At 42.0% G+C, this 26151-nt stretch overlaps 1 protein-coding gene across 1 annotated transcript in view; it reads left to right on the forward strand.

The window, feature by feature from the left end:
- The window catches only part of LOC108095764 (protein lap4), a 64382-nt gene that overhangs the window by 2259 nt on the left and 35972 nt on the right, over positions 1–26151 (forward strand). The window contains 7 exon segments of the mRNA XM_017196970.2: positions 8207–8324; positions 18839–19421; positions 19769–20187; positions 23983–24197; positions 24594–24902; positions 24965–25044; positions 25176–25435. Coding sequence (XP_017052459.1) covers positions 8207–8324; positions 18839–19421; positions 19769–20187; positions 23983–24197; positions 24594–24902; positions 24965–25044; positions 25176–25435 — 1984 coding nt within the window.

The following is a 26151-nucleotide window of genomic DNA, read 5'->3' on the forward strand; positions in this document are numbered from 1 at the left end:
TGCTGGAGCATCAGCCATTTACCAAGACAACAATTACGACAAAAGAAGTTCCCCAGCCGAGCGGAAGTCTTTAATTAATGCGGGGAAAATGGGGGGAAAATCGCGAAGTGGGCTGAGTAGCATTTTTTCTTTGACAGTGCAGTCATAATGGAGAGTAGCTGCATAATTGAATCTGCAATTACGCAACTGGTATGCCGGGCAGACGATCAAAAAGCCCCGCCAAGTGCAGCATTCTAATTAGTGGCCAAGTGCCCTCCTGATAATAGCCACACAAATTGGGTGTGGTCGGCCGTTCTCGCTTTTCCAAAATAATTTCGGTCGGCCTGTGAATAATTCTGTCGTGGTTATTTATTTGGATTTGCCAGCGGTCTTCCGCCACAACTGCAGCTGGTAAATAAACAAGCAAACAAGGCAGACCGACATAAACATTAGTAGTATCTCGTTGACATAGCAACAAGTTGTGGGCGGAAGGCAGGAGATATCTCGGCTTGTCGTTGCAATTCATTTGCGGTCAGTCAGCAGAATCTTGTTGCTAGTTTTACTAGGCCTTCCTTTTAGTTTTCCTGTAGTTTTTTGCTCCAGCCTCCATCGAGCCTTCCTTCCCGCTCGACTGCACTCAGTAATGAACTTCTAATGCAAATTCAGAGCGCTATTCCGTTTATTGGAGCAGCCACATGTTGCAACCGCAGCAACTACATGTTGCTGCCGGGCAGAAACAGCAACATCTGATGGAACTACAATGGACAAGTCTCCCATATAATGATGATGTTCTGTTCGGCTGCCTAGTTCGTTTGAATGCTAAAGCGAATGACAGCGGCGGATGTGATTGTTGCTTCAGTTTAGCTTCTGCTGATGGAATCGCTCTGATCAACCCTTTCTGGATTGTTGAGAGCGGTACACAATTTCCGCGTTGTCATAGCATCGGCATGTGGGGAGGGTACACGGGAAAAAAGGAATAATAAATTAAGATTCATTATCTATTAATTCACTAATTAGGTTTTTAAATAACGATTACAAAATTTAAAAAGTTGATACCTGTAAATAATGCAACTCTGAAAGCTATTTCTTGTTTGACTTTCCGGATCGGTCAATTTTGTCTTTGGTCTGCCGTACTTTGTTTTCTATTTCTCTTTTTGAAGTGTAGCAGAAAAACTTCCTCAATTGAATCGTTGCTAACTCGACGACAATCTGCCGCAATCTACTGCCATTTGTTCCCTTCATCAAATGGAGTTGGCAATTGAATGGGAAAAAGCTGCTTTAAATTCCGTATTTTCCGCAATCATTTAATGGTCGCTCCTTCTATGCTTCAATGTAATTGGTTATTTGCATTATGCAAGTGCTCGATTAGGGCTATTCATCGTTGAGATACTAGAACCTACCCCAAGGAAACACTGTGGACACAACTCGGGCAAGAAATTGGCTTCTTCGGGGCATGCTAGCCACCCGCACCCATTCACAGTCGGAGGAACAGTCAGAACCGCTGGCCCCATTCATTTGGGCCAATTAGTCACGCTCTGAGATAAGATACCGAGTAATCACCTTATCGCCTGGCATTGCCCCAATGGGCCTGAGGTTCAACCTGCTTAGCAGACGGCCACCTACACCCCCGTTTATTTTTTGCCCTCTTTGTTGTTCGCCTTTCTGGCTTTCGAAACCTGAAGCGGAGCAGGTGGCTTTTCGGAAGGGGGACTCTTGTGAAAACTTAACCGGCAGTCTGGCTATTGAACACACACAAAGAGCCAAAGCAAGCGGCAATGACATCATTTGGTAGTAATCGCGTACCTGACACAGCGAACTCGTCGACAACAGCTACGAAAACAGCCAGCAAGAATCTAAAATGGCGGCGCACCGCTTTTAGTGAGTTTGGCTAAGTAAACGCTGCTCACTACTCGCCACACAACTTGGCTCAACACCTGCTGGCTACACCTAAAAACGGAAACAAAACACTGATTTTTGGTTATCAATATACATATCTTGGGAATTTCGTTGGCAATCCATCTATTATGGTTTAATTTCAATGGCACGTCCTAAAAAGAATACAGCAGAATAATTCTTTCATAGAAAATAATCCGATAACGCTTCTGTGATGTATGCTAAAAGAATAATTATAATTAGTTAATTCATTCAATTAGAAATGGTATAAAAGCTGACACATTTTTTGTGGTTCAGTGGCACGGTAAAAAATGTATTACGTTCACCGCAGAAATTTATCTGAAAATATGGTTCGGGTTTTTAGAGTAACAAACAAGCAATTAGTTAATTTGTCCATGAAAAAACTTTCATAACTGAAATGCTTACTGCGGTTTATTGTTGGCTTCTAAATAGCTATTCAACTGCAGTGGATAATTAAAAATTAAATAGGTTTATTCTAGCTGAGATTTGTAGAACAATAAAATTTAGTTGAACACAATTTATGCTTTAAAGTAAATCATGAAAGAGCCATCTATCAATATAAAAACTAAGCCGAATACATAAAATCACTGCTACTCCATTTGCCAATTTGTGTTGATTTAAAGAAACCAATCAACTGCGTTTACCACCTCGCCTTGATTAAGTTGAGTTCCGATTTAACTGCAGTTATCTTACAGCCTCGAGACGAACTGTACTTCACTTGTGGAATTTTTCATTCGATTTGTTTTGAGTTTTTCATTTCGTTTTCGTTACACTAAGCCAACGCTCGTCTCTCGCATTCCCCATCGCTTACTTTTTATTCTAGCCACTACTGACTGAGCTTGGGGAAACCGGTTTGCCTATAAATAAATAAATGTTTTCCACTTAATTGTTTGTGAAGGCTTTTGTGTATCAAACATTGCGTCTGACCAAGACTTCGAATTCTGTTCGCAGCTGTTTAAAAAGTATTTGAGCGAGTGGATGGTAGTCGAGATTCGGCAAAACGCAGCTTAGATTTATGGCGCCTGATATGGCAATTGCGTTTGCGTTTGCAGTCTCTGCATTTGCATCTAAAAGATACTAAATTTCGCAAGCAGCTGTTTAAGAAACAAGGAGCGGTTAAGTGCTTTTCCGTTGAGTTGCAGTTGGCTTTTTATCCAGTGGCTTCATCGTCTGCAGCCGGCCATAAAGAAAGTCGTTGGCTAGCTTGTTGGCATTCGCATGACAAATGCACCGAGGCGCACACACAAACACTCACTCTTCGGGGCTGCAGATGTTGGATAGAAAAATGAAGATGTACAGATTGGAACAGGCGCCCAGATACACGAAGGCAGCCACTGCGATTCCGAATCCAAATCCGATTCCTTCTGCGGATGCCACTGGAGAAGCTCGCAAGCTCGTGTCTTGTTTGTTCGACGATTACACATATTTGTATATTTTTTCGACTCCTCTGTTGCTGGTTGCTGGTTGCAGTGGCATAGGCAACCGGCAGCCATTTGTATCCGTTTACACAGAAGAAAATGGATACAATACAACTTAGAACTTGAAGGAACTTAATGAAAGGATCGAAAATAATTTCAACAGAAAATCAATTCGTTTTGACTTCTGATTTAGTTGGTGTTATTCTGACTCAGATTAAACAATTTAGAAAGGTGGCATATATTTTCCAAGCATCGATTATGTGTACAGATTTTTTGCTGTGTGTATCTGTATCTCCAGTGCGGCGTGAAATACTAAACGTAGTCGCAGTCTTCAGTTCCAGCTCTGCACATAATTGCCGCTGTCTGTCTGTCCGTCCGTTCGTCAGTTTGTCGGCTTGTTGGCTTGTTGGTTGTTCTAGCTCAGCTGGTTTTTGGCGGCTGTAGATGCGTTCGTTGAGATAGTATATATCCGTGCCGAAAAATGTATCTAGAACCCGTTTCGAGGCGACTGTGCGGCTCTTCTGGGCGCCTAGTCATTTGCAACATGCACACACCACTCGGCAACTGCTACATGGCGATATGTCTGTACGTGCGTACAGCCCGCTGTGTGAGTGGGCCAGATACATTTGGCTTTCAGATTACACTTGCAGATACTGGGGCACATTAAAAAATTGCTGGCGGGCAGCGAAGCGCACATTTCCATACCCCACACAGGTCATGGTTCAGTGCAGTTGCACTGGATCGCCGGCGGCATTGATGGTGGATTGCTGGATTGCTGGATTGGTGGATTGCGGATTCTGGACTTCATTTTCCGGGCATTGGATTCGGAGCCATCAGGGTCTATTAGTTTGGCTTTTAGGCAGGGCAAATTGGTTTACCGACCGGCCAGGCTTTTAACAATGCCAAATTGAATTGTTTTTGTTATAGCTGTGCGTCCGAGATAAAGTGCTCGGCCAGAAATCGAATTATGCACATGATGCAGCTCGAACTGGCAGCAACTTGTCTGTTGTCTGTGATGCAACCGCTGCGAACTGCTCTGCTAGCTCGGTTTTGGCCCGGCCAAAAGCCAGCTACTGCCGACTGCTGTGCGCCTGCTCCGACTAGATACAATAGTAAAAGTGTGCTGCCGAGTGAGTGAGTGAGTCCATATCTATATGTGCGCTTGAGTGGCAGACAAACTGGTAGTACTCCATAGTTGGTAACTACTCTGCACTCATACTCATGGCTTTATGTGCCGGCCGGCAGACCGGCCGGTAATTTATGGCCAAGATACACACACACTCACTCGCACACTCACACACCAACACACTCTCGCTCACACAACACAACAAGACCGAGTTGCAGCGTGGGCTTTTGCCGTCGGTTGGGTGGCAAAATATAAGGGGGAAGGCTCTTTTGTGCCCAGCACTTGGCGAAAAGTTTACAATTCGCATTCATTTTTATTGTCGTCATGCCTTGTCCTCGTTTTTGTCTCTCGGTCATTTCCCTTCCCCTCTGCCACCCCCTTTCTGGGCCATTTTCATATGCAAGTTACGTTTTTGCAGCTTTTCTTTTTTTTTTTCGGCCTGCAAGCTGCCTGTCTTCCTGCATTTTGTGATTTTTTTTCTTCTTTGTCGCTGACAGTTGCAACTTTTTGACGCATGATTTGTTGAAAGGCTTTTCGCTTTTTTGTGCATAAATAGCAAAAGGAATCTGGCCATTGTAGGTGGCCGAAAGCAATGCAGCTGACACTGATGGAGCCTAAGCTGCTTTGTCTTAAGAATAAAAGCCCCTTGTTCATTGCTGCAATGGCCAGTGGTTTTTCTGACATTGACTTTCTTGCAAACTTGTGGCAAAGTACACACGTTAAGTATAGAATCAAGCCTCTTAACCTTAGAATATTTACTGCATTTTTTGTACACTTTGTAATTCATTATGACTTTTATAGGCCGTAAAAACAAGTATTTTTATATCTTATTAACGAACCAAATCGAAAATATCAAACGACATGGTTGAACCAAAAATAGAGCAGACTGTAATAAAATAAATCATTTTATTTCCAGAGGAACTATTCCAAATCAAACACCAGAAAAACATATCAAAATAAATCAAGATTTATTTGTACTGTCAACTTTAAACTTTTAAAAATAATTTTTGAGTGATATTTTGAGTCAGAGTCGAATATGGATTTATGGGTTGCCGTACCCAAAATTCCTTTCGATCTGTATGTCCGTAAATGCCCAAAGCCAGAGTGTCTTGGCCGAGGTGCGGAATTCGGTTGTTCGGTGCCCCAAAAAACTGGGTCAACCACTCCAGCACTTGGCCAGCACCACCAGCACTTCTATTGTCATGTGGGGCAAACAAAGAACGCCAAGAACAGAACAGAAAAAAATAGAAAGAATTTAATAAACTTTACGGCCACAACTACGAATTATTTTCATTATTCTGGTGGCGACTGCTCTTTTGGGTTTGCCCCAAGTTACCAAGTTAAGAACCCCAACAACAATGGCCGATAAAAATCGCGCTGGCAGAACAAAAGCAGCGAAGTCTGCTGCATGTGCATCAACTTAGCAGAACAACTTTTGATATTTAAATTTTTTTCTTTCTCATAATTTGCCGTTAATTATCCGTAAATTATTCGTGAAAGAATCAAATTTGCCGCTCAACTTTTAGATTTTTTATTTTTAAAAAAACCTTAATGTTCTGCTAAGTTGATATCAAGTTAGCAGTACAACACACTAAAACTAAACTTTTTCAACTTTTTCTTTTACAAGAATTTTCCGTTAATTATCCGTAAATTATTCGTGAAAGAATCAAATTTGCCGCTCAATTTGTATATTTATTAAAACAAAAAAAGAGTTTCTTTTTGTTAATTTAATTAGCAGGCCACCCCGAATAAAAAAAGACGTTTCCACTATTCTTTCGGCTTTGAAGTTACCGAATTTTATTTATCCGTAAATTATTCGTAAGAAAATGTTATGATTTTTTTCTTGAAATAAATAATTTTTTTATTTTATGTTTTCGAATAAATATTAGTTGATTTTTTTCATACACTGCCCAAAATCACCCAAGAAAAATAAGAAATCAGCATTGAGATTTTTGTTATATGTATATTGAAAACTTGAAGGTTTTATTTTTAAATGTGTCGATCGACCGCTCATCAATATAAGACTCGTCTGTCACAGATTCTTGCAAGGATTTATTAAAATTTCTTTTAGTTGACTCTTTTCCAGTCAAAATGTATTTAAGGTCAACCTTTTGTTTACTATGTAAGTACATAAAAAATTGCCACGATTCGGTGACGATTTGAGCAAGTTGATCGTTGTAGCAACGCTATTTTTTTTCGGAGAAACCGCGTTTTTCACCGAAACGTGGCAACGCTATTTTTTATGTAGTAAACAATAGGTACTGAAATACGTTTTGACTGGAAAAGAGTCAACTAAAAGAAATTTTAATAAATCCTTGCAAGAATCTGTGACAGACGAGTCTTATATTGATGAGCGGTCGATCGACACATTTAAAAATAAAACCTTCAAGTTTTCAATATACATATAACAAAAATCTCAATGCTGATTTCTTATTTTTCTTGGGTGATTTTGGGCAGTGTATGAAAAAAATCAACTAATATTTATTCGAAAACATAAAATAAAAAAATTATTTATTTCAAGAAAAAAAATCATAACATTTTCTTACGAATAATTTACGGATAAATAAAATTCGGTAACTTCAAAGCCGAAAGAATAGTGGAAACGTCTTTTTTTATTCGGGGTGGCCTGCTAATTAAATTAACAAAACGAAACTCTTTTTTTGTTTTAATAAATATACAAATTGAGCGGCAAATTTGATTCTTTCACGAATAATTTACGGATAATTAACGGCAAATTCTTGTAAAAGAAAAAGTTGAAAAAGTTTAGTTTTAGTGTGTTGTACTGCTAACTTGATATCAACTTAGCAGAACATTAAGGTTTTTTTAAAATAAAAAATCCAAAAGTTGAGCGGCAAATTTGATTCTTTCACGAATAATTTACGGATAATTAACGGCAAATTCTTGTAAAAGAAAAAGTTGAAAAAGTTTAGTTTTAGTGTGTTGTACTGCTAACTTGATATCAACTTAGCAGAACATTAAGGTTTTTTTAAAATAAAAAATCTAAAAGTTGAGCGGCAAATTTGATTCTTTCACGAATAATTTACGGATAATTAACGGCAGATTCTTGTAAAAAAAAAAGTTGAAAAAGATTAGTTTTAGTGAGTTGTACTGCTAAGTTGATATCAACTTAGCAGAACACCCAATATTTTTTAAAAAAATTAAGCGGCAAATTTTTTTCTTTCACGAATAAGTTACGGATAATTAACGGCAAATTATGAGAAAGAAAAAAATTTAAATATCAAAAGTTGTTCTGCTAAGTTGATGCACATGTCTGCTGCGGCTGTTAACCTTGAGGTCTATGACTCAGTGAATCAGTAGGGGGCGCAACTTTCTTTCCAAAGATGAGTACTACTCCACATTGCAGGAAGGTCAGGGCATGGGCATGGGGCATTGGGCTTTCCTTCACTTTGGAAAGTCCGCGTGGAGTGCCAACATAATTTATTTCGAAATTCGAATCGAAGTCGTGATTTTCATAAATGAATTGTTGGCGACATGTCTCTGTCTGGGCTGAAAGGAAAGCTAGATGGCAGGCTGGCTGGATAGCTGGCTGGCTGTTTGGTTGGCTAGCTGGCCAAAACGAAGGATTCTAATGGTAAACTGACTGTTTTGACGGGTCACGGCACTAACAAATGACAACCTCTAAGAGATTTATGACCACGAAAACGAACTAACTGAGTTGCAATGCTGCGATGGCTTTTGTTTTGGAAAGGAGGCTCCCGAGTCGTGCTGAGGTCTAAATCTTGTTTTCTTCTCTCTTCCGTGCTTGCAGAATTTCTTCAGATTGCATCGCCTGAGAAAGCTGGGACTGAGTGACAATGAAATTGGACGCCTGCCGCCGGATATACAAAACTTTGAAAATCTCGTCGAACTCGATGTTTCACGCAATGGTAAGTTCAAGTCGTCCCGCCGACAAAATACCCCCATAAACATGCAACAAGTGCCCACGATTGTCTAAATGACATTGATAGACTTATGGCTTTGTCCATTTTCGATTTCGATTTTGTTTTTCGGTTAGATGGACAGCACGTGTCCGTTGATTGGCGTCATTGAATGACTGAATGATTGAGGGAGGTAGAGTTTATGTTTCGATATTTTCCCATCGAGTGCCACACACGCAATGCAGCTGATGTGGCAACAATTGCAAATGATAATTGCATCTGTGTCATTGATTGGACTGGATTATATTTATCTGCGGTGGGGATTGATGAGCCTGCAACCGAATCAGCATATTAAATGTCGCATTCAGCTTTCTCCCATGTTGCGGGCTGATCAACCTAATTATGGAAAATGCCGGTTTGTCACAAGCTTTGTGGTTATAATTGCGTTTCTGCGCACAAATTTATTTGTAATTTATGTTAGTTTCCAACACCTTTGATTGTTCTTAGCCAAAAGCATTTAATTTATGCTTATTATTTGTCCATTAAAATTCTGTTTTAAGAAACCCGCAGACTTAACCTTATACTAAGTACAAATAAATATGTAGGTATACAATTATTTAATCACAGCTAAGTTCAGTTTTTCGATTATATGCGCTCTTCCTGCGATTTTATCTTGTTAAATTGCGCTGTATTACGGTCTTTCAACGACTTTAAACTCAATTTAAGTGCAAACAATTGCTTTGTCTTATCTCGCATGGCTCATGCAACATCCGTATTGCGTTGCTCTTTTCATGTTTTCATACAAGTTCTTCCTCAAACAAAGAAGATGCAGCTGGGTTTTTAATAACTTTTCCCGAGCGAAACTTGTGCCACATACGCAGAGCCGCCCGCACAACCACGGACTTCAATCACCGGCATGCCCCCACATACACTGACGAGCAAAACTGTAACACGATTTCATTGTTTCAACTTCAAAGGTCTGTAACTTTTTTTCTAATGCACGGATTTTGAAGATCTTAGTCTTGTTTTGTAGGTTATATTATTTACTACTATTAAGTAAAATTCAAAGTCATTTGATATCAGTTAAAGAAAATGACGCGCCAAACTGTAAAAAGAGTCAAATGTTACAGTTTTGCACTCTGGTTATTTTTTTAAGAAATATTTTTATTAATGATTTTTTAATAGTGAGTTCACACCCCCTTGGACTTTTTTAGCTCTTCTATGCGTCTGGGCATATTTTGGGTATACCGTCGTATCATTTCCGGGGGAATATCATTCCATACGCCCTGTTGCCGCTCTCACAACTCCTTCATTCCACTTGGAGGAACTGTATATTTCTCCAGCTGCGATTTCACATGACTCCACAAGTTTTCTGTTGGATTCATGTCGGGAGATTGTGGTCGCCACTTCATAGATTGAAATTTCTCTTTTGAAATCCAATTTTTTACCAATATGGACGTGTGCTTGGGGTCGTTGTCTTGCTGAAAAACGCATTTTTCGGCAGAAAGACCCAACTTTTCAAATTTCCTTTGGAAGATTTTCTTGTAAAATGGATAGATATTGCTCCTTTCGCGTTATTCCATCAATTATCAACAAGGAACCAACTCCATTTAAATTAATGCTCCCCCAAACCATGATGGAACCGCAAACGTGCTTGATAGCGAATTGGGATACTATAATTCATTGCAACCAGTGTCTTAAAAAGCAAACAATTCCAAAATACTTTTGTTTTCAAGGTTTTATGGTCGGATGAAACAAAAATTAATCGCTTCGAGTCAGATGGGCGCTCTTGGTATTGGACTAGAGATCCCACGATCCAGTCACCAAGGAATGAGTGACAAACCGCTAGCGGTTCCATCATGGTTTGGGGGTGCATTAATTTAAATGGAGTTGGTTCCTTGTTGATAATTGATGGAATAACGCGAAAGGAGCAATATCTATCCATTTTACAAGAAAATCTTCCAAAGGAATTTTGAAAAGTTGGGTCTTTCTGCCGAAAAATGCGTTTTTCAGCAAGACAACGACCCCAAGCACACGTCCATATTGGTAAAAAATTGGATTTCAAAAGAGAAATTTCAATCTATGAAGTGGCGACCACAATCTCCCGACATGAATCCAACAGAAAACTTGTGGAGTCATGTGAAATCGCAGCTGGAGAAATATACAGTTCCTCCAAGTGGAATGAAGGAGTTGTGAGAGCGGCAACAGGGCGTATGGAATGATATTCCCCGGAAATGATACGACGGTATACCCAAAATATGCCCAGACGCATAGAAGAGCTAAAAAAGTCCAAGGGGATGTGAACTCACTATTAAAAAATCATTAATAAAAATATTTCTTAATAAAATAACCAGAGTGCAAAACTGTAACATTTGACTCTTTTTACAGTTTGGCGCGTCATTTTCTTTAACTGATATCAAATGACTTTGAATTTTACTTAATAGTAGTAAATAATATAACCTACAAAACAAGACTAAGATCTTCAAAATCCGTGCATTAGAAAAAAAGTTACAGACCTTTGAAGTTGAAACAATGAAATCGTGTTACAGTTTTGCTCGTCAGTGTATGCATTTTCCGCTCAAGCGAGCAGAAATCCGTAAACAGAGACCCGTAATTGGAGTCAAGTGCAGCCACTCCAGGCGACGCGCCGCATACATATCATAATAAATGGAAACAAAATATATACAGAAAATAACTTGAATAAGTAAATCAACTGCAGGGGAGGAACCCCTCTTTAAAAAAAAAAAATCCAACCCCTCCACTTGACTATATCCATGGCAACAACTGCTTACGACTTTGAATGGCTACAACTCTCGCTCATTCATTCACAGTCCCCGATGAAATATTATCGACAATGACGTCGACGAGGCGCTTCCCATTTCCGTCAAAAGGTTTCAGTTTCACTCGCTCGCAAAGCAAAATTCAGCAACTTCTTGGGACTCAATACATACAGAAGGAAAAATAATCAAACGTATAATTAATTCCATTAATAATAATGGTATTCTACTGATTTATATTCCTGATTACCAAATGTATTCAAGAAGCCAACTTTACTATTGCAAAAACGAATGATAATCTCTAACTAATTTGTTGGTTTTCTTAAGTGTAAGAGTAACTAGTTGCATAATTATTTTGTGTAGTTTATTCACTTTGCTTTGACCAGGTTGACTGCACTCATTACCTGAATTTTTGCTGATTTCAAAAATAACTTTGGCGGGTCGTGTTTGGTTTACTACTTACTGTAGCTTGTTGTACTGCTGATTATGCAGTTTAGTGTCGGCGGTTTGCCGTTTATACACATGACCCACAAATGACCAGAGACTTACGGCTCATGGATAAGTGAATGGGACCGAGAAGTGGTTCGAGCGAGCAGTTTGCCATTGCCGTTGAAATCTGAGCTGGATTTTCCTGGCGCTGGGTGAAAGGCCGCCCACGTTAGCCTCGGCCGAGATTATCCGCCTGGCAGGAATCAGTGATTAATGGTCGTTAAAGAGCGATAAGTCGATCAGCGAAATATTAAAAGATCTCTTTAGAGTGCAGGCTTTCTATTTGCCGAGTGTGTGTGTTTTACGTGGGTGGTGGCGTCTCCCTGGGAAAAGCCTTTCACATCCAATTCCTGCGGCGCCCAAGTGCAGGTTTTATTGGGCCCATTGAACCCGCTGGGCAAATGCTGGGGCACAGGTGCTCGCCGTAAAAGTTCGCCGCTCTGGTGTACCTTTCTACGTAATTTCCCATACACATTTTCTTATTGCCAACCGCAGGAAAATTGGAATTCCCCGGTGTGTGTGGGAGTTGCACATTTTTTCCTTTCCTCCATTTTCATTTCGTATTTCTTCTATGCTGGCTCAAATTAGCCAGCTCGATTTGTATTTGGCTGCAATGCTTCCAGCTGCAATTGCCACAACAATGTACGGTCTTGCCGCAAGCTCTGCAAGTGCAACAACAACTACACCAAGTACAACAACAGCTGTAATAGCAACAACAAACAAACACTCTTGCCCGACTGCACTTGACAATAGAATTTTGTACGCGACACTGGCGACGTGAATTGCCGAGTTTGTATGCAAGCGGCGGCTATAATAACAATTCTAATAAAAACACAAATTCCCCTGACTTTCGTGGACTGTGGGTGTACTGGTGTTTGCGTTTGTGGGTGCGTTAATATGGACACAGCTGAGCTCGCAGCATTAGCATCGATATAGTGACGAAGGAAAAAACGCCAAATATAAATAGTAGAAAAGTATATATTGTATGTTTCCATTTTCAAACAAAGCAGTGGAATATAAAAACATCTGAAAGATTTCTTTCAATTTTAAATGAGCTTTGATCTGGGTAAAATAAAATTCTTTAAATCTCAGTATCTGAAAATCTACAAGTTAGTAAACGTAATCTTCTGGAGCTTGTTTACAATCACAAAAAGTGAATAAAAATTAATTAAATCACTTCAATGACTGGGCTTCATTAACAATGACAAATACTATAATTTCGACCGCCACTGTGCACTTAAAGTACAGGTGTCATTGTAAGTCGCCGCTAGTTTTGCACGTAAATCATTATGACAAGTTGACCCGCTTACAAAACGTAAGCCAAAAGGGCTCTGCCGACGTCTCTGCCGGCGCATATTCATTTTTTATTTTCGCAAACTGCTAATTGTTTGTTTATTTGCTTATTGCGTTTTCTATTTGCACTCTATGCGAGTACATCAGCCATCTATTTTCGCTTTTCGCCTCCATTGCAGTTTTGCCGTTTATGGAGAGCTGCTTTCATGTCGTGTTTTGTTTATTAAATAACAAAAAATGTATGTTTTTTTAATGCCCCTGGAGGCGGTGCAGTTGCCAAGCCGAGTTTATTTGTACGAATGCGTTATTTTTGGCTAGCAGCGAACAATAAACAATAGAGTTGCGAGAACTTTTCGCTGGGCTTTAATTTTTGGAATGGAATGCAAGCCCTATTTGGTTTTCGTGTGACGAGGCGTATAGATTGCACGAAAAATGAAGGGTGGATGGGAAATATTTTTAATTTTCCCTGATTTATCCAGCTGGAATGTCACTACAATATTTGTTTTCTACTTGGTTATTAGAGTGGAAGTCGAGACTTTTTGCCCGCTTTTAATCAGCTTGTGTTGTCAACTTTGCAGCTCCATGGGAACTTTGTGCCCAAAGCTGATTGAAAACTATTGGAGAAACGTCGGAGAGCCCCGAGCCACGAACTCAAACTCAATTAAATGCCATTTGAAAGTCATGCCCTTAGGCCCTGTATGACACTTGTTTCCCTTCATTCTTATGTGACAAAATGTGTGTCATCTTTTCCTGCTTCTGCTGCCGTTGTTTTTTGCTGTATGTTGCAATTGAGGCGTCAACTGGGTCAAAGTTAAAGTGCGCGCAAAAACAAAAAAGAGACACGAAATAAAAAACGAATCGCGGCGCCTCCGTTCGAGTGTCGTGCTCATTTTGTTGTTCTTGGAGATTGTCGGAGCTTCGGTCCCCAGGTTCCAAGTGCAGTCACTTTCACACACAGCTTGGGCCCAAGTACGAGAAAAAATAATCCGACGACGACCCTCTACAAGGCATCAAAAAGAACTTAGCACACTTGAAAAAAATTTCGATTCTCCATTCTAATAAAATATGAAGATAAAAAGATATTCCACAGCATTACATACCTAAAAACTCGTATAATAGACCTTTTTTTGGAAAGGTGGAACATTTCAAAAGCAACGTTTTAGAGATTTTTCTTTCACTGCAGGGAGAAGGAATTAGTTATAGTGAGAGACGGAAGAAGAATCGGGGCAGCGAGAACAAAGGCAAAAATCAAAGCTTTGTCGTGGTCTTGGACCAGGCCATTAGCGTCCATGACTTGGTAGGAAGTTCTCCAAACAGAAATTGGCCCAAAGTCAAAGCAAAGTGATGGGAACGTTTCAATGTACTCTAAACAAACAAACAAATTGAAGACTGTGGCCGACTGACAAACACACGGACAGTCGGACAAGAAAGAATTGTATAATTAATAGCATTAAACAAAAACTAAATCAAAATGTCAGGGAGAAAAATCAGCGCAAATTGAAAAATCATTTCTTCTCACGTTGGGCAATTTTTATTCAATACTGACGATACTCACCCCAGTCCCATACCGATTCATTTCGATCTTGTCGGTCTCTGGAGCCGATTGACGTCACTTCGGGTGAGCAATTAAAAACTACTCGGCCAGCAGGCAGCAATCCAACGAACTTGTACAAACTACAAATCAAAAGTGAATCCTCTCGACTTGGCAACAGCGATCGACCAGCGGAATTGAGTTGGCACAAAAATACAAAGAAAGCAAACAGAAATGTGGCAAACAAATTCGTAGCGTGTGCGCGAGTAGAAAATGTGGGCGAGTAATTATGTTTCGAGTCTGCGAAAATGCATTAATGTTTGCCAAACAAATAAAGCTTAAACGTAGTGGCTTAACAAAGGAGATTTTCCTGCACTAATTGCACGGATTAGGCTGGCAATCAGTTAATTGAAATTCAATTTACATAGTGACGCAGGTGGCTAAAGGTTATGGTCGTATTTTCACTAAATGAGAAACCTCTGGAAAATTGATTACCAAATGACTTGAGTTGGGATACCCGAAGCCGGCTTAAAATGTCAATTTCAGATGTGTTCGCAGTGTAGACTGAGTGCTTTTGGGCGGACGCATCTGTGTTCATCTTGTTTGGGGGCTTTAACTAAACTTGTTGCCTGCCTAACGAGCGTAAAACAGTCATTAAATTCGCCATTCCACCCACAACAGAAGTGCCTGCAGCTTAGCTTGCTTGCTAATTGAAAGTGAATTAAAAGCCTCACCTAAATACACTTCATATTCACTCGTTAATTCCGCTTTAATGCAGTTTAAAAGCACCTGTTGCACTTTAAAATCGTTGTCATCATCATTAAAGTCGCATCTTTCGCCACAATTAAGAGTCATTTACTTATCACAATCTGTTCAGCGCCCCTCTACCATCTCATCGCAGCTGAGCTGAGCTCAGTGCAGTTCAGCTCCTGCAACCGATGTGGCAATCATCCCGGGGTGCCATTAGTGCTGCTGAGATTAAAAAGGCTTTATCTAGATTTAGGCCTTTAAATAGCCAACTATTTATTGTTAATGTTTGTAGTTTACATTTTAATGATAGAAAAATAATAGAGTAGGAAAGTTTTCTTATCTTCTTAACTACAAGAAATTTAAACTGATGTGCATAATTTATATAATTATTTTCAATGTAATTTACATAGATATCTAGTGCACTAAATCAGCTGAACAATGTCTTTAACGTAAAGAACTGCTTAACAGATAATAACACTTAAATGGCGTTGTAATAAATATAAATTCAATGCAAAACATTGTTTTCAATGAGTTAAATAATTTTAAATTGACACCTGGAAGTAGCCAAATGGGACTACTAAATAGCTGAAATGCCAACACAGGGCTGGCTAACGCTTTAGCCTTGTCTCCGCCTCTCTAAAGACGTCGCTCAGGTTGAACGAGAGTGCTGGTGGCGGAAAGCCATTTTCCCTGTTGACGCTTAGAGATTTTCGCCCAACAATGGCAGCCATAAAATTGCAGGGACGTCAGGATGGCGATGGCGGTGACAACGAGGACAGGACAGCTTGTGCTGCTTCCCCAGTCTGGAGCCTTTTCATCATTTCGGTTGCATGCAATGAGCGAAATGGCAACGTGCCATGGCAACTCATAACGGATGCCGAGTGCTGGGGATTAAAACGTAACCAAAGCCATTGAATCGGGATTCCACTCCCAATGATGCAGGGCAAATTGAAAAGCCCTGGATGGCTCTTATTTTCTTTTTCCCCCTCCCCTCCCCCTCTTTTCATTTTTTTTGTTCGTTCTGAAGCTTGTGAAATATGCATCCTCGACATCATATTCATTAAGTGCAGCTCGCATTGAGGAAGATGTATGGCGGTGACCTCGATTGTATATGCCGCCCACTTTTCCCGCCCATCTTCGGAAGCTGCTGCTTCTTGTTTCTGTCTGGGTCGCCTTGATATACTGACAAATCATTTCACATTTCACACAAAGCGTCAGAGGAGCATGCTCTTAAAATTTTTGTTCGTTCAATGACATTGAAAAGAATTTTCATATGTGCTTTTCCCCAGACTCCCCCCTCTGGCCACGCCCCCTTCAACAGTGTCGTCGTTGTTTGCTGACGTTTCGCTTGGCTTGTTTTATTTCTGATGCTTTCGGTTTCTCTTTTTTTTTTTTTGTTTTTGGCACAGTTCTTCTTCATTGATCTTGTCTGGTTGGTGAAATTTATAAGCGCTATAAAATGCAAAAACGCTACCGCATTGCTCCCGATTCTGAAGTTATTTTTGGATCGCTCCCCCGTCGGTTATCTCACTTCATAACGATAAAATGTGATAAACAAATTAAATATATTTCGGGGCATTTTCCGCTGCTTTGAAGGGTGCCGCGCCTATGTTGCATAATTGCACAAATTGATTACAATTCCGGACGCTTTTCTAACTGTGCCCGGCACGCCCAGCATTTCCTCTAATTTCCCGTCTCCAAATGAGTTTCCAAATGGGCCGACTGCCCCAATTTTTTTTTTATTTCGTATTCCCTGGGTGTGTGTGTGTGTGTTAAAGGTCAACGAATTGTTTGTCACCGACGTTCATCTAATGACCGCCAACTGTGCCGCACAGCTGAGCATCTTGTGCTGTTTGTGTGGCCGCCATATGTTTCCAATTGCCTCCGTGCGGGTTTTTCATGGGTGGAAGGAAAAGCGAAGGAAAAGCGCCTTGCTGCGCCCATTTGTCTGCAACTGGCGGGATCCAATTTTGAGTGTTTTGCTTGACGGATTGACGGATGTGTGCGGCTGGTGCCTCAGCTGTGGCAAAAAAAGCTTTTAGGCTTTGAAAAGTTCAAAGAGCACCAGCGGATGGCCAAGGATGCAATGTGGCTTATACAGTTGAGCTCCATCAACTTAAATTTCACTGCAAATTTAATACGCCAAACAACCTGAATCGAATATTCTTACTACAATATTTAAGCCGAAAGCAGTATTTCAAACCATTTTTGGGACTTTAATGCTAGCATTAAACACTTTAAATATGTGTATATAGTATGCATAAATCTATAGGCCTCGAAATCTAGAGCAGATGGTGGTTTCAAGTTGTTCAACTGTAGCATCTATAATTGGCCAGCAGACAGACTCCTCAAGGCCATGAACAAGGCCTGCCTGCCACTGCACACAATGCAGAACAATGCCAGGCCGCAGATACATAAAAATAAATGTCAGCTCATATTTTTATATAATTTTTAATTAAAATGCTGCTGTGCTGTGCAGCTCTTCGTGTCCGTTTGCTTGTTTGCGGCACTTTTCTCATTTCTCTGGCTGTGGCACTGTGGCAATGTGGCAATGCAGTTGCGAATAAATAGCTTATCGGCAACCTGCCACAACTGGTGACATTCTCAGCGAAAACGGGGGTCTATGACTGGCCACATCCGTCGATTGCCACGAGGCCACATCCGCGTCCATTGTTGCCCCGCACAACTCGAGCATGTCCTGCCTTCAGGACACATTTCTTCCACGCCGCCCTCCCCCTCCCTCTCCCCTTCGGTTTCCGTTATGTTGTTGCCCCGTCGCGGCGAGTTCGCGTTGCGGGTCCCACGTGTCGTATTAGTTGGATTGAATGCGGACACATGGGGCAAGTCACCCCGCGTTGACCGATGACGATGTTTCGTTTCGTTTCCACTTCTGCTTCTGCTGCTTCTCTATTTTCTTTCACATTTTTCCTTTTTCCGGGGGTGTACGCTGTACAAGTGTTTTCCCCATGTATCTGGGTCAATTGAAACAGTGTTGAAAAGGCTTGAGGCCCCCTCACTCCTTCTGCCACCTGTCGTTTTGCTTTTACGGGCAGTTTCGTGGTTTTCATGCGAGGCTCTCGTGGAAAAGCTTTTGTGGGCGTGCTGGTAAACAGTGCAAACATACACATACACATACACTGCCAGTGCCGCCGCCAGTTTTCCTGTTTTCCCGGGTCCTTTGCGTGCGCATTTCCGCTTTGGCAGCTCGAAATTTATTCGATCAACAAGTTTCGTTTGTCATTTTACGCTTCGTCTCGCTCTATCAGACCGGGGCCAAACAATAACAACGCAAGCCATGGCCAAAATGGGACATGTACATGTTTGCAAATGCCAGAGTTAATAGTTTTTTTTATTTTGCAACTGGCGTCTTATCGGAAATTCAGAAAGTGCCAAAAGGAAAGCGTGTGCGCTTTAAAACGGAAAATGAATTGATAGACTCTGACAAGGCCATATGCGGAAATCTTTCGCTCAGTGGTTCTGCTGGAATATTTATAGCAGATTTATTAATATATTAACGCGGCCCTTTGGAGCAATTCATGCGTGAGCAAGTCAATCAGCCGAGCAGATAGAAACGTGTAACCCGATAACCAACCGACGAGCCTGGCTCTCTGGCTCGGCTCATTGAAAAGCCACAACAGCAATCAGTAAACAGTATGCTATATGCTCTCCTCTTCTTCTTCCAGATATACCCGACATTCCCGACGACATCAAGCATCTGCAGAGCCTGCAGGTGGCCGACTTCAGCTCGAACCCGATACCCAAGCTGCCCTCGGGCTTCTCCCAGCTGAAGAACCTAACCGTCCTGGGCTTGAATGACATGTCGCTCACCTCGCTGCCAGTGGACTTCGGCAGCCTGACGCAGCTGGAGTCCCTGGAGCTGCGCGAGAATCTGCTCAAGCACCTGCCCGAGACAATAAGCCAGCTAACGAAGCTCAAGCGCCTGGATCTGGGCGACAACGAGATCGAGGATCTGCCGCCCTACTTGGGCTACCTGCCCGGCCTCCACGAGCTCTGGCTGGACCACAACCAACTGCAGCGACTGCCGCCGGAGCTGGGACTGCTGACCAAACTGACCTACCTCGATGTGTCCGAGAACCGACTAGAGGAGCTGCCCAACGAGATCAGCGGCCTGGTCAACCTCACGGACCTGGATCTCTCGCAGAATCTGCTCGAGGCGCTGCCCGACGGCATTGCCAAGCTGAGCAGGCTGACCATCCTGAAACTGGACCAAAATCGCTTGCAGCGGTTGAACGATACGCTCGGAAAGTAAGTATCTGCTTTAGAATCATTTCCTGCTTCCAAAGATAGTTGCATCGAGGTTATTTATTAAAAAGAATAGTCATTTGCAAGTTCAAATAAATTACATTTGAGTATATACATATAAGCTTACTGGTTATGTTCTCGAACTAAGAAAACTTTCTTATCTTATCTGGGTTATACCACAATATTTGCCAATATCCAACAAGAAATAATTATACAAAAATAAAAACAGCCAGAAAAAGAATAATAGTAAAACAGTAGTTAAATGAAACTGAAGATGCAATTATTTCCAACTAGTGTACTATAAACATAAACCAAACTATATATTTACAACCTTCTTTCTACTTTTATAGCTGCGAGAACATGCAGGAGCTGATACTCACCGAGAACTTCCTGTCGGAGCTGCCCTCCTCCATTGGCCAGATGACCAAGCTGAGCAATCTGAACGTGGATCGCAACGCGCTGGAGTACCTGCCGCTGGAGATTGGCCAGTGTGCCAATCTGGGAGTGCTCAGTCTGCGGGACAACAAGCTGAAGAAGCTGCCGCCAGAGCTGGGCAACTGCACCGTGCTGCACGTGCTCGATGTGAGCGGCAACCAGCTGCTGTATTTGCCCTACTCGCTGGTCAATCTGCAGCTGAAGGCCGTCTGGCTGTCGGAGAATCAGTCGCAGCCGCTGCTCACCTTCCAGCCGGACACCGATGCGGAGACGGGGGAGCAGGTGCTGTCCTGTTACCTGCTGCCCCAGCAGGAGTACCAGCCAATTACCCCGGGTGAGTGTGGCATGAGTCAGCCAACAGCGAATTTCCCCAGTGGTTTAACCCAGTGGCCAAAGGTTGCTTCACATTTGGCGCTGTTTGCTCGCTTTGGGGCCGAATTTGGCCAAGTTATGTGCCCTTATCTGCACCTGACATAGATTCCACAGAGCCCCTTCCCATTGCTCCCCAATCGTTGTGCAATATCTTCAATCTATGCTCGCATTTCCGCGATAAGATAAACCGCGCAAAGTGAGCAAACATCGCCAACACAGAAAGCGAGCGCTTTCCAAGTTCTGTACGTTGTTTCACTATCTTTGTGGGTGAACAAAAAATATATACAAAACTCTGGCAAGACTTTTTAATTCAATTTCAATGTTATCCTTCCGGCAAGTTTTCACCTATTTTTGTGACTAAAACTATCTTCTAATTGTGCTTCGGCAAGAGCACTTTTCCCACTATTGTGTTACATACTGATTTCGATTATTTTCTTTGCATTCCGCCACGTCACCGCGCTCTTTCGACCATTGCACTCTACTCACCCTCCTTTTATGTTCATCCAATCAAAGACTATCCACCCATGACGCTTTATAGATCCAGCGAAAAATTCGATTCGATGGAATTCTTCAGTTATCAGCAGAAAGGTTTGCGTTTAGTATTACCTTCTTTGTTAGTATCAATAACAGTACACGCTATATCTGCCTTGTACACTTGACCAGTCTATATGGTAGAGTTGACCGATTTGGATTTGGATTCACGAACCACTAGTTCACGCCTGGGTTTAACGTATTATACGTTAATTTATTCAAAATTTAATTGCTTTGAGTTGAAACTCTACTGTATTGACCCTCCTCATACTCGTAGCATGACCGCTCAACATTTGCATGACCGCTTTGTTGTGAATGTGAAATCTATTATATATATATACATCTATTAAGCTACCTAATGATCATTTTGTTATATAATCATTATGCCTGCAAAAATTAGTTGTGTTTGAAAGTTAGAGTTTCTTGAAAAGAGACTTTCAAAATGATCAGAAAGAACACACCCAAAAGGCTTTTCTAACACATTCTAGTTGACATTTAACCAACTGAGCTCCGTTCTCTCGGGTTCTTCGTAGATGATAGCATCATGTTGGCCAACACTTTTGGTTGGGAACGCATCTTGGCCGGGCCAAAATCCAGTCAGCATTGACAATGCTTGCCGAGAGTGTTTGGAACAAAAACACTAACCGGTTTTCCCCAAAGCCAACCAATGACGTCATGACAACAAGTTGTTTTTTTTTTTTTTTTTTTTTGTTTTCTTCTGTTTCCATAGTTGGGTGTTTTAGGACCGGGCGTTGGCTGAGAAACATGAATATACATATATGTTTTCCATACATGAGTGAATACTACTCTCGCACACGCAACGCACTGCGATTGATGATAAAAGTGTGTTCGATTTGGCTTGTTTGATTTGATTATGTTATTATTTTGTGTTTATATTCCATTCATTTGACGGCTGGCAGTGGAAATATTCGCTTCATGCGTGCTTGCCATCGCCGATCAGTAGTGCCGTTTGTACGTTTGGTTCCCACACCCAGAAAATAAAAAAAAATCCACTTGGCGAATGATTGGGATCTATCTTGCCCCCGAATTGGTCGGTTTTAGCCGCCTGTCAGTGGCAGCATGCCAGATCAAAGCGGACAAACAGACGCACAAACGATTTGTTTGTTGGCTACTGGCTGCAAATACCGAGATCCATTACCATTTAATCTGCTCTGCCATATTTACCCCTCCCCCCCACCCCGCTGGCATTTATGAGGAGCATTTGGGGCACTTGAGTGATGTCAACGGCTCTGACGTCACGGCGGCAAGGAGTGGCAGTTGGGAGCTCAAAACTGGGGCAAGATCGGCCAGAAATGTAATTATGTGTATGACGCTGCGTCGGTTAATAATATTAATCGCCTGGCTCGTTTCGATGTGCTACGTGTGTGTATGCCACCAAAACTAACTGTTGATTAATGGCCTGTCACAGCGGCTACAGTGGGACCTGGCTGGGTGGACTTGAATTTGCAAGGAAGCTGTTCAAATTCCCAGGAGAGTTATCTAACTTCAAACATTTAATTTAGGAGATAGAATTGTAGTTGTTTATTAATATTAATCACTACTCTTTTGTTGTTAGAAGTTGGTTTTTAAAGTTGTTATGCTATCAGAATTGCGCTTTAAAGTTATGAAACTGGTTTTAGAGTAATATAAAGAAAATCTGACGTAATGAAGTTCGAAATACAATACAATACAGAGAAATCTGGCGACCTTAAGATGTTTTTCCTAGGCGAGTCTTCCTAAAGTTGGTATGCAAATGAGCCAGTCTAGAGTCTAATTTGTTTTTCCTCAGTCTCCACTGTGACACTCTCTGATTGAGTGCCGCATGATTCAACCTGTATTTGTTGTTACCGATGTTGCTATTGTGGTTTCGGTTCTGTGGCGTAGTTGCCTCCCAATCGAAATGAATGTATAAGTAGATATTGTAACTGTTATTCGGCTTCCAAACGAGTTTCGGCCACTCCGTTTGCCTATAAATAGCTTATATCATCGGTATATTTGGAGAACCGACTTACTTGTCTGGTAAGCAGACGATGAACGACGAACGACATGTTTGACTTACCACTTCGCCAACGATCAATGGTCAATGACGGATTCGGATTAAGTGCACAATGGCACACACATAACTTAGCCAATTTAGACGAATGTGTGAATAGTTTCAAGATCAAACTCGTTTTATTGTTTTCCCCGCATATCTTAGAGCCATGTAAGCGGTGTTCAAATTATCCAATTAAAGCCGACGACTGACGGTCACGCGGCCTAGGCACCCAGCACCCAGAAAAGCAAAAACAAGAGGAAATCATTTTAAAAGCGACGCACCCCGCCGACTTGGCCTCTTATTATTGTTATTGCCATTGCCATTACAAGTCAGTTGTCTTCTTCCATTTGCATAAATCTTCATCTCTGGCGCTGGCTGACCCGCCGAATTCAGTTTACTTAACTCAAATCGGACTCGGACTCCCCGCCGGGGACCGAATTTGTTTGTCTATGCTAAAATCGGTAACGATTGTAAGTTACGACTGCGCCGGACATTCCCCAATTCCCCAATTGTGGATGCAGCTACTTGGGCTCATCCAGAGGCACTTCCTGCGTCGAAAACAGCGATTTGCATTTGTTTATTGCCGCAACCGACATCATCATCATCGTCATCATCACCCCCTGCACTTGCTGCGTAGATAGATTGATTGCCCACTGGGCAGCCGCTGATGGAATCTGAATCCCAATCTGAATCCGAGATTCTGAATTATGGTGCGGCCCCCTGATTACCGCCTGATCCCCCGCGCACACGTTGCAACTTTTATGTTGTTTACACGGTGCGCGGTGCGAAAAATTTACGGCACACACACTTCTCATAAGCGCTTGATGGATTAGCGAGTCCAGCAGACGCAAACCTGGCCGAAATGTTTACGCCCGGTGGCCAGAAATAGTGGTTTGCCCCTCGTAGTTCGGGGCTGACTTTTAATGGGCGGTTTATTTATTGATTTGTGCAAAACCAAAAGCGTAGAGCATTTAGCGTTTTGAGTATAAATCCGATTGTATATAATAAATATCATTGTTTACATATATTTCATATGTTATAGATATATATGTGTGCGTGTATTTACGTAGTAAAAGTGTGTGCATGGGCATGCAGTTTCATTAATCTAAGACCATTTCGAGACCCACACACCTCAGCGCACTTTTGATTTGTATGCTAATGGAATTCGCTTGATTCGCCCCTGAAATTTAGCCCGCGACCTGGAATCCGATTCGGAGCCGTTCGAGGAGCGCGAACCGTCGCGCACCGTGGTCAAGTTCTCGGAGGAGGCCACCCAGGAGAAGGACACGCCCTTCGTGCGCCAGAACACGCCGCATCCCAAGGATCTCAAGGCCAAGGCGCAGAAGCTCAAGGTGGAGCGCAGTCGGCACGAGGAGCACGCCAATCTGGTCACGCTGCCGGAGGAGGTGAGTGCTGGGTTGGATCCGAATCCCAAGCTTCTGTTTTGTTTCCATCGCTAGGGGAAATATTAGCGTTAATTATTGCAAATATATGATTGCTTTGTTATGTTGTTATGCTTCTTTGGCTCGATACTAATCCTAGCATTAAGCCTGGAAGTAGAAACTAGAGTAGATCTAACTGGGAATAGTAGTATATATGTCTTTTGTTAAGGTACTTTCTTGTGATTTGAATTTGAATTTAAATCGAAGTTTTAAATTTTTGTTACTTTCTATTTTTCTACATGTATGTTAGAAATACTTTTACAGGTATTTTAAGTATGTAGACAAGCTATTGACATAGCTTGGTTTGGAAACCATTCGATTTCGTACAGTAAAATACCTAAAAATTTCCCTCTTTCCCAGAACGGCACCAAAATAGCCGAGACACCAACCGAGACACGAACCATTGTGAATAACTACCAGCAGCCGGCTCAGCCAGTGCAGCAACCCACCGTTGGTGTAAATTCCAAGCAGCCAGTGGTTGTTGGTGTAGTTTCTCCAACTACAACAACTGCCGCACCACCATCCGCCGCTGTACAGGGTGGTTCAGATGGAACTAGCACCACCGCCAATAATGTTAAGGCGGCAACAGCAGCCGTGGTTGCCGAACTAGCAGCCACTGTTGGTGGAAACGAAGAGGCTCAGGACGATGACGAGCAGGAGGATGAATTCGTAAGTTTCAGAATGGATAATAATCATATATTGTTCTAAAACTTGGTTTCTTTTTTCAACAGGAATCCGATCGCCGTGTTGGCTTTCAAGTGGAGGGAGAAGATGATGACTTTTATAAGCGGCCACCCAAATTGCACAGAAGGTAAGATTCCATATAATCCCGATTTCATTTAATTAAACGTAAGCTTAACTTTACTTGACACCTGGTACTTGGATTATCCTGCTTGTCTTCATTAACTAATATTCATATGTGTACATGTTTTTCCTAACCAGGGACACCCCTCATCATCTGAAGAACAAACGTGTGCAGCATTTAACCGACAAGCAGGCCAGCGAGATCCTGGCCAACGCCTTGGCCTCCCAGGAGCGCAATGATGCCACACCGCAGCACTCGCTGTCCGGCAAAGTGACATCGCCCATCGAGGAGGAGGAGCAGCTGGAGGTGGAGCGGGAGCAGGGCCAGCAGCATCAGCCCTTCGACTCGTCGCTCTCGCCCATTCCGGCTGGCAAGACAGAGGCTAGCGGCGACCCAGGTAAATACCGAAATTGTTTCAATTAATTACATTTATATTGCTCTATCTGTGTGAAGCGTCTCCGAAATAGCCAAAGTGCTTTGGCTGTAGCACGGGATAGCTGCTCGCCTTGATGGCAAATCGATATGAGAGTGGGGGCGGGTTCCTGTAATTTTCACTCATTTGCCAACTGGACGACCCGAAAGGGCAGACACTGAAGTGGAAACTTAATTGGCAAACCTCTCTGTCCCCATGGTTGGAGAGTAAAAGCAAAGCCACAAAGAGACCACCCATGACCCCTTTTAATTGTTTGTGTTCTGCACACGCTATCTAGGCATAAATATGTTCGAGTGTTTTTTGTTTGGGTCTATCAATGAGCAAGAAGTACTTCCGAAATAATTATATCAACAGAGAGAAAACGTGGAAGGCACAATTAAAAGCGCGTTATGCCAGCGGAATGCTACAGGTGTAGAAACCACCGAGTTGGGCTTGTGAAACACACGCAACAGCAACAGTTGAGCATTAACACAAACTTGGCCTATAAATAGGAACGTCACGTAGTGCTGCCCGCTTATCAGCCAAGCGATATCTGCTCGCAAAAGCTGATAAAAGTGGGATGGTAGTGGTTGATATAGCAGCGGAAAAACAGTGCAAACCTCACTCAAAAAGGGGTAAACAAGCAGAGAGCGCGCCGAATGAGACGATAAAAAATGGTGCAAATGAAACTGAAATGAGTT

Source organism: Drosophila ficusphila, unplaced genomic scaffold (genome assembly GCF_018152265.1).
Source record: "Drosophila ficusphila isolate 14025-0441.05 unplaced genomic scaffold, ASM1815226v1 contig_791, whole genome shotgun sequence".
Taxonomy (NCBI): Eukaryota; Metazoa; Arthropoda; class Insecta; order Diptera; family Drosophilidae; genus Drosophila; species Drosophila ficusphila.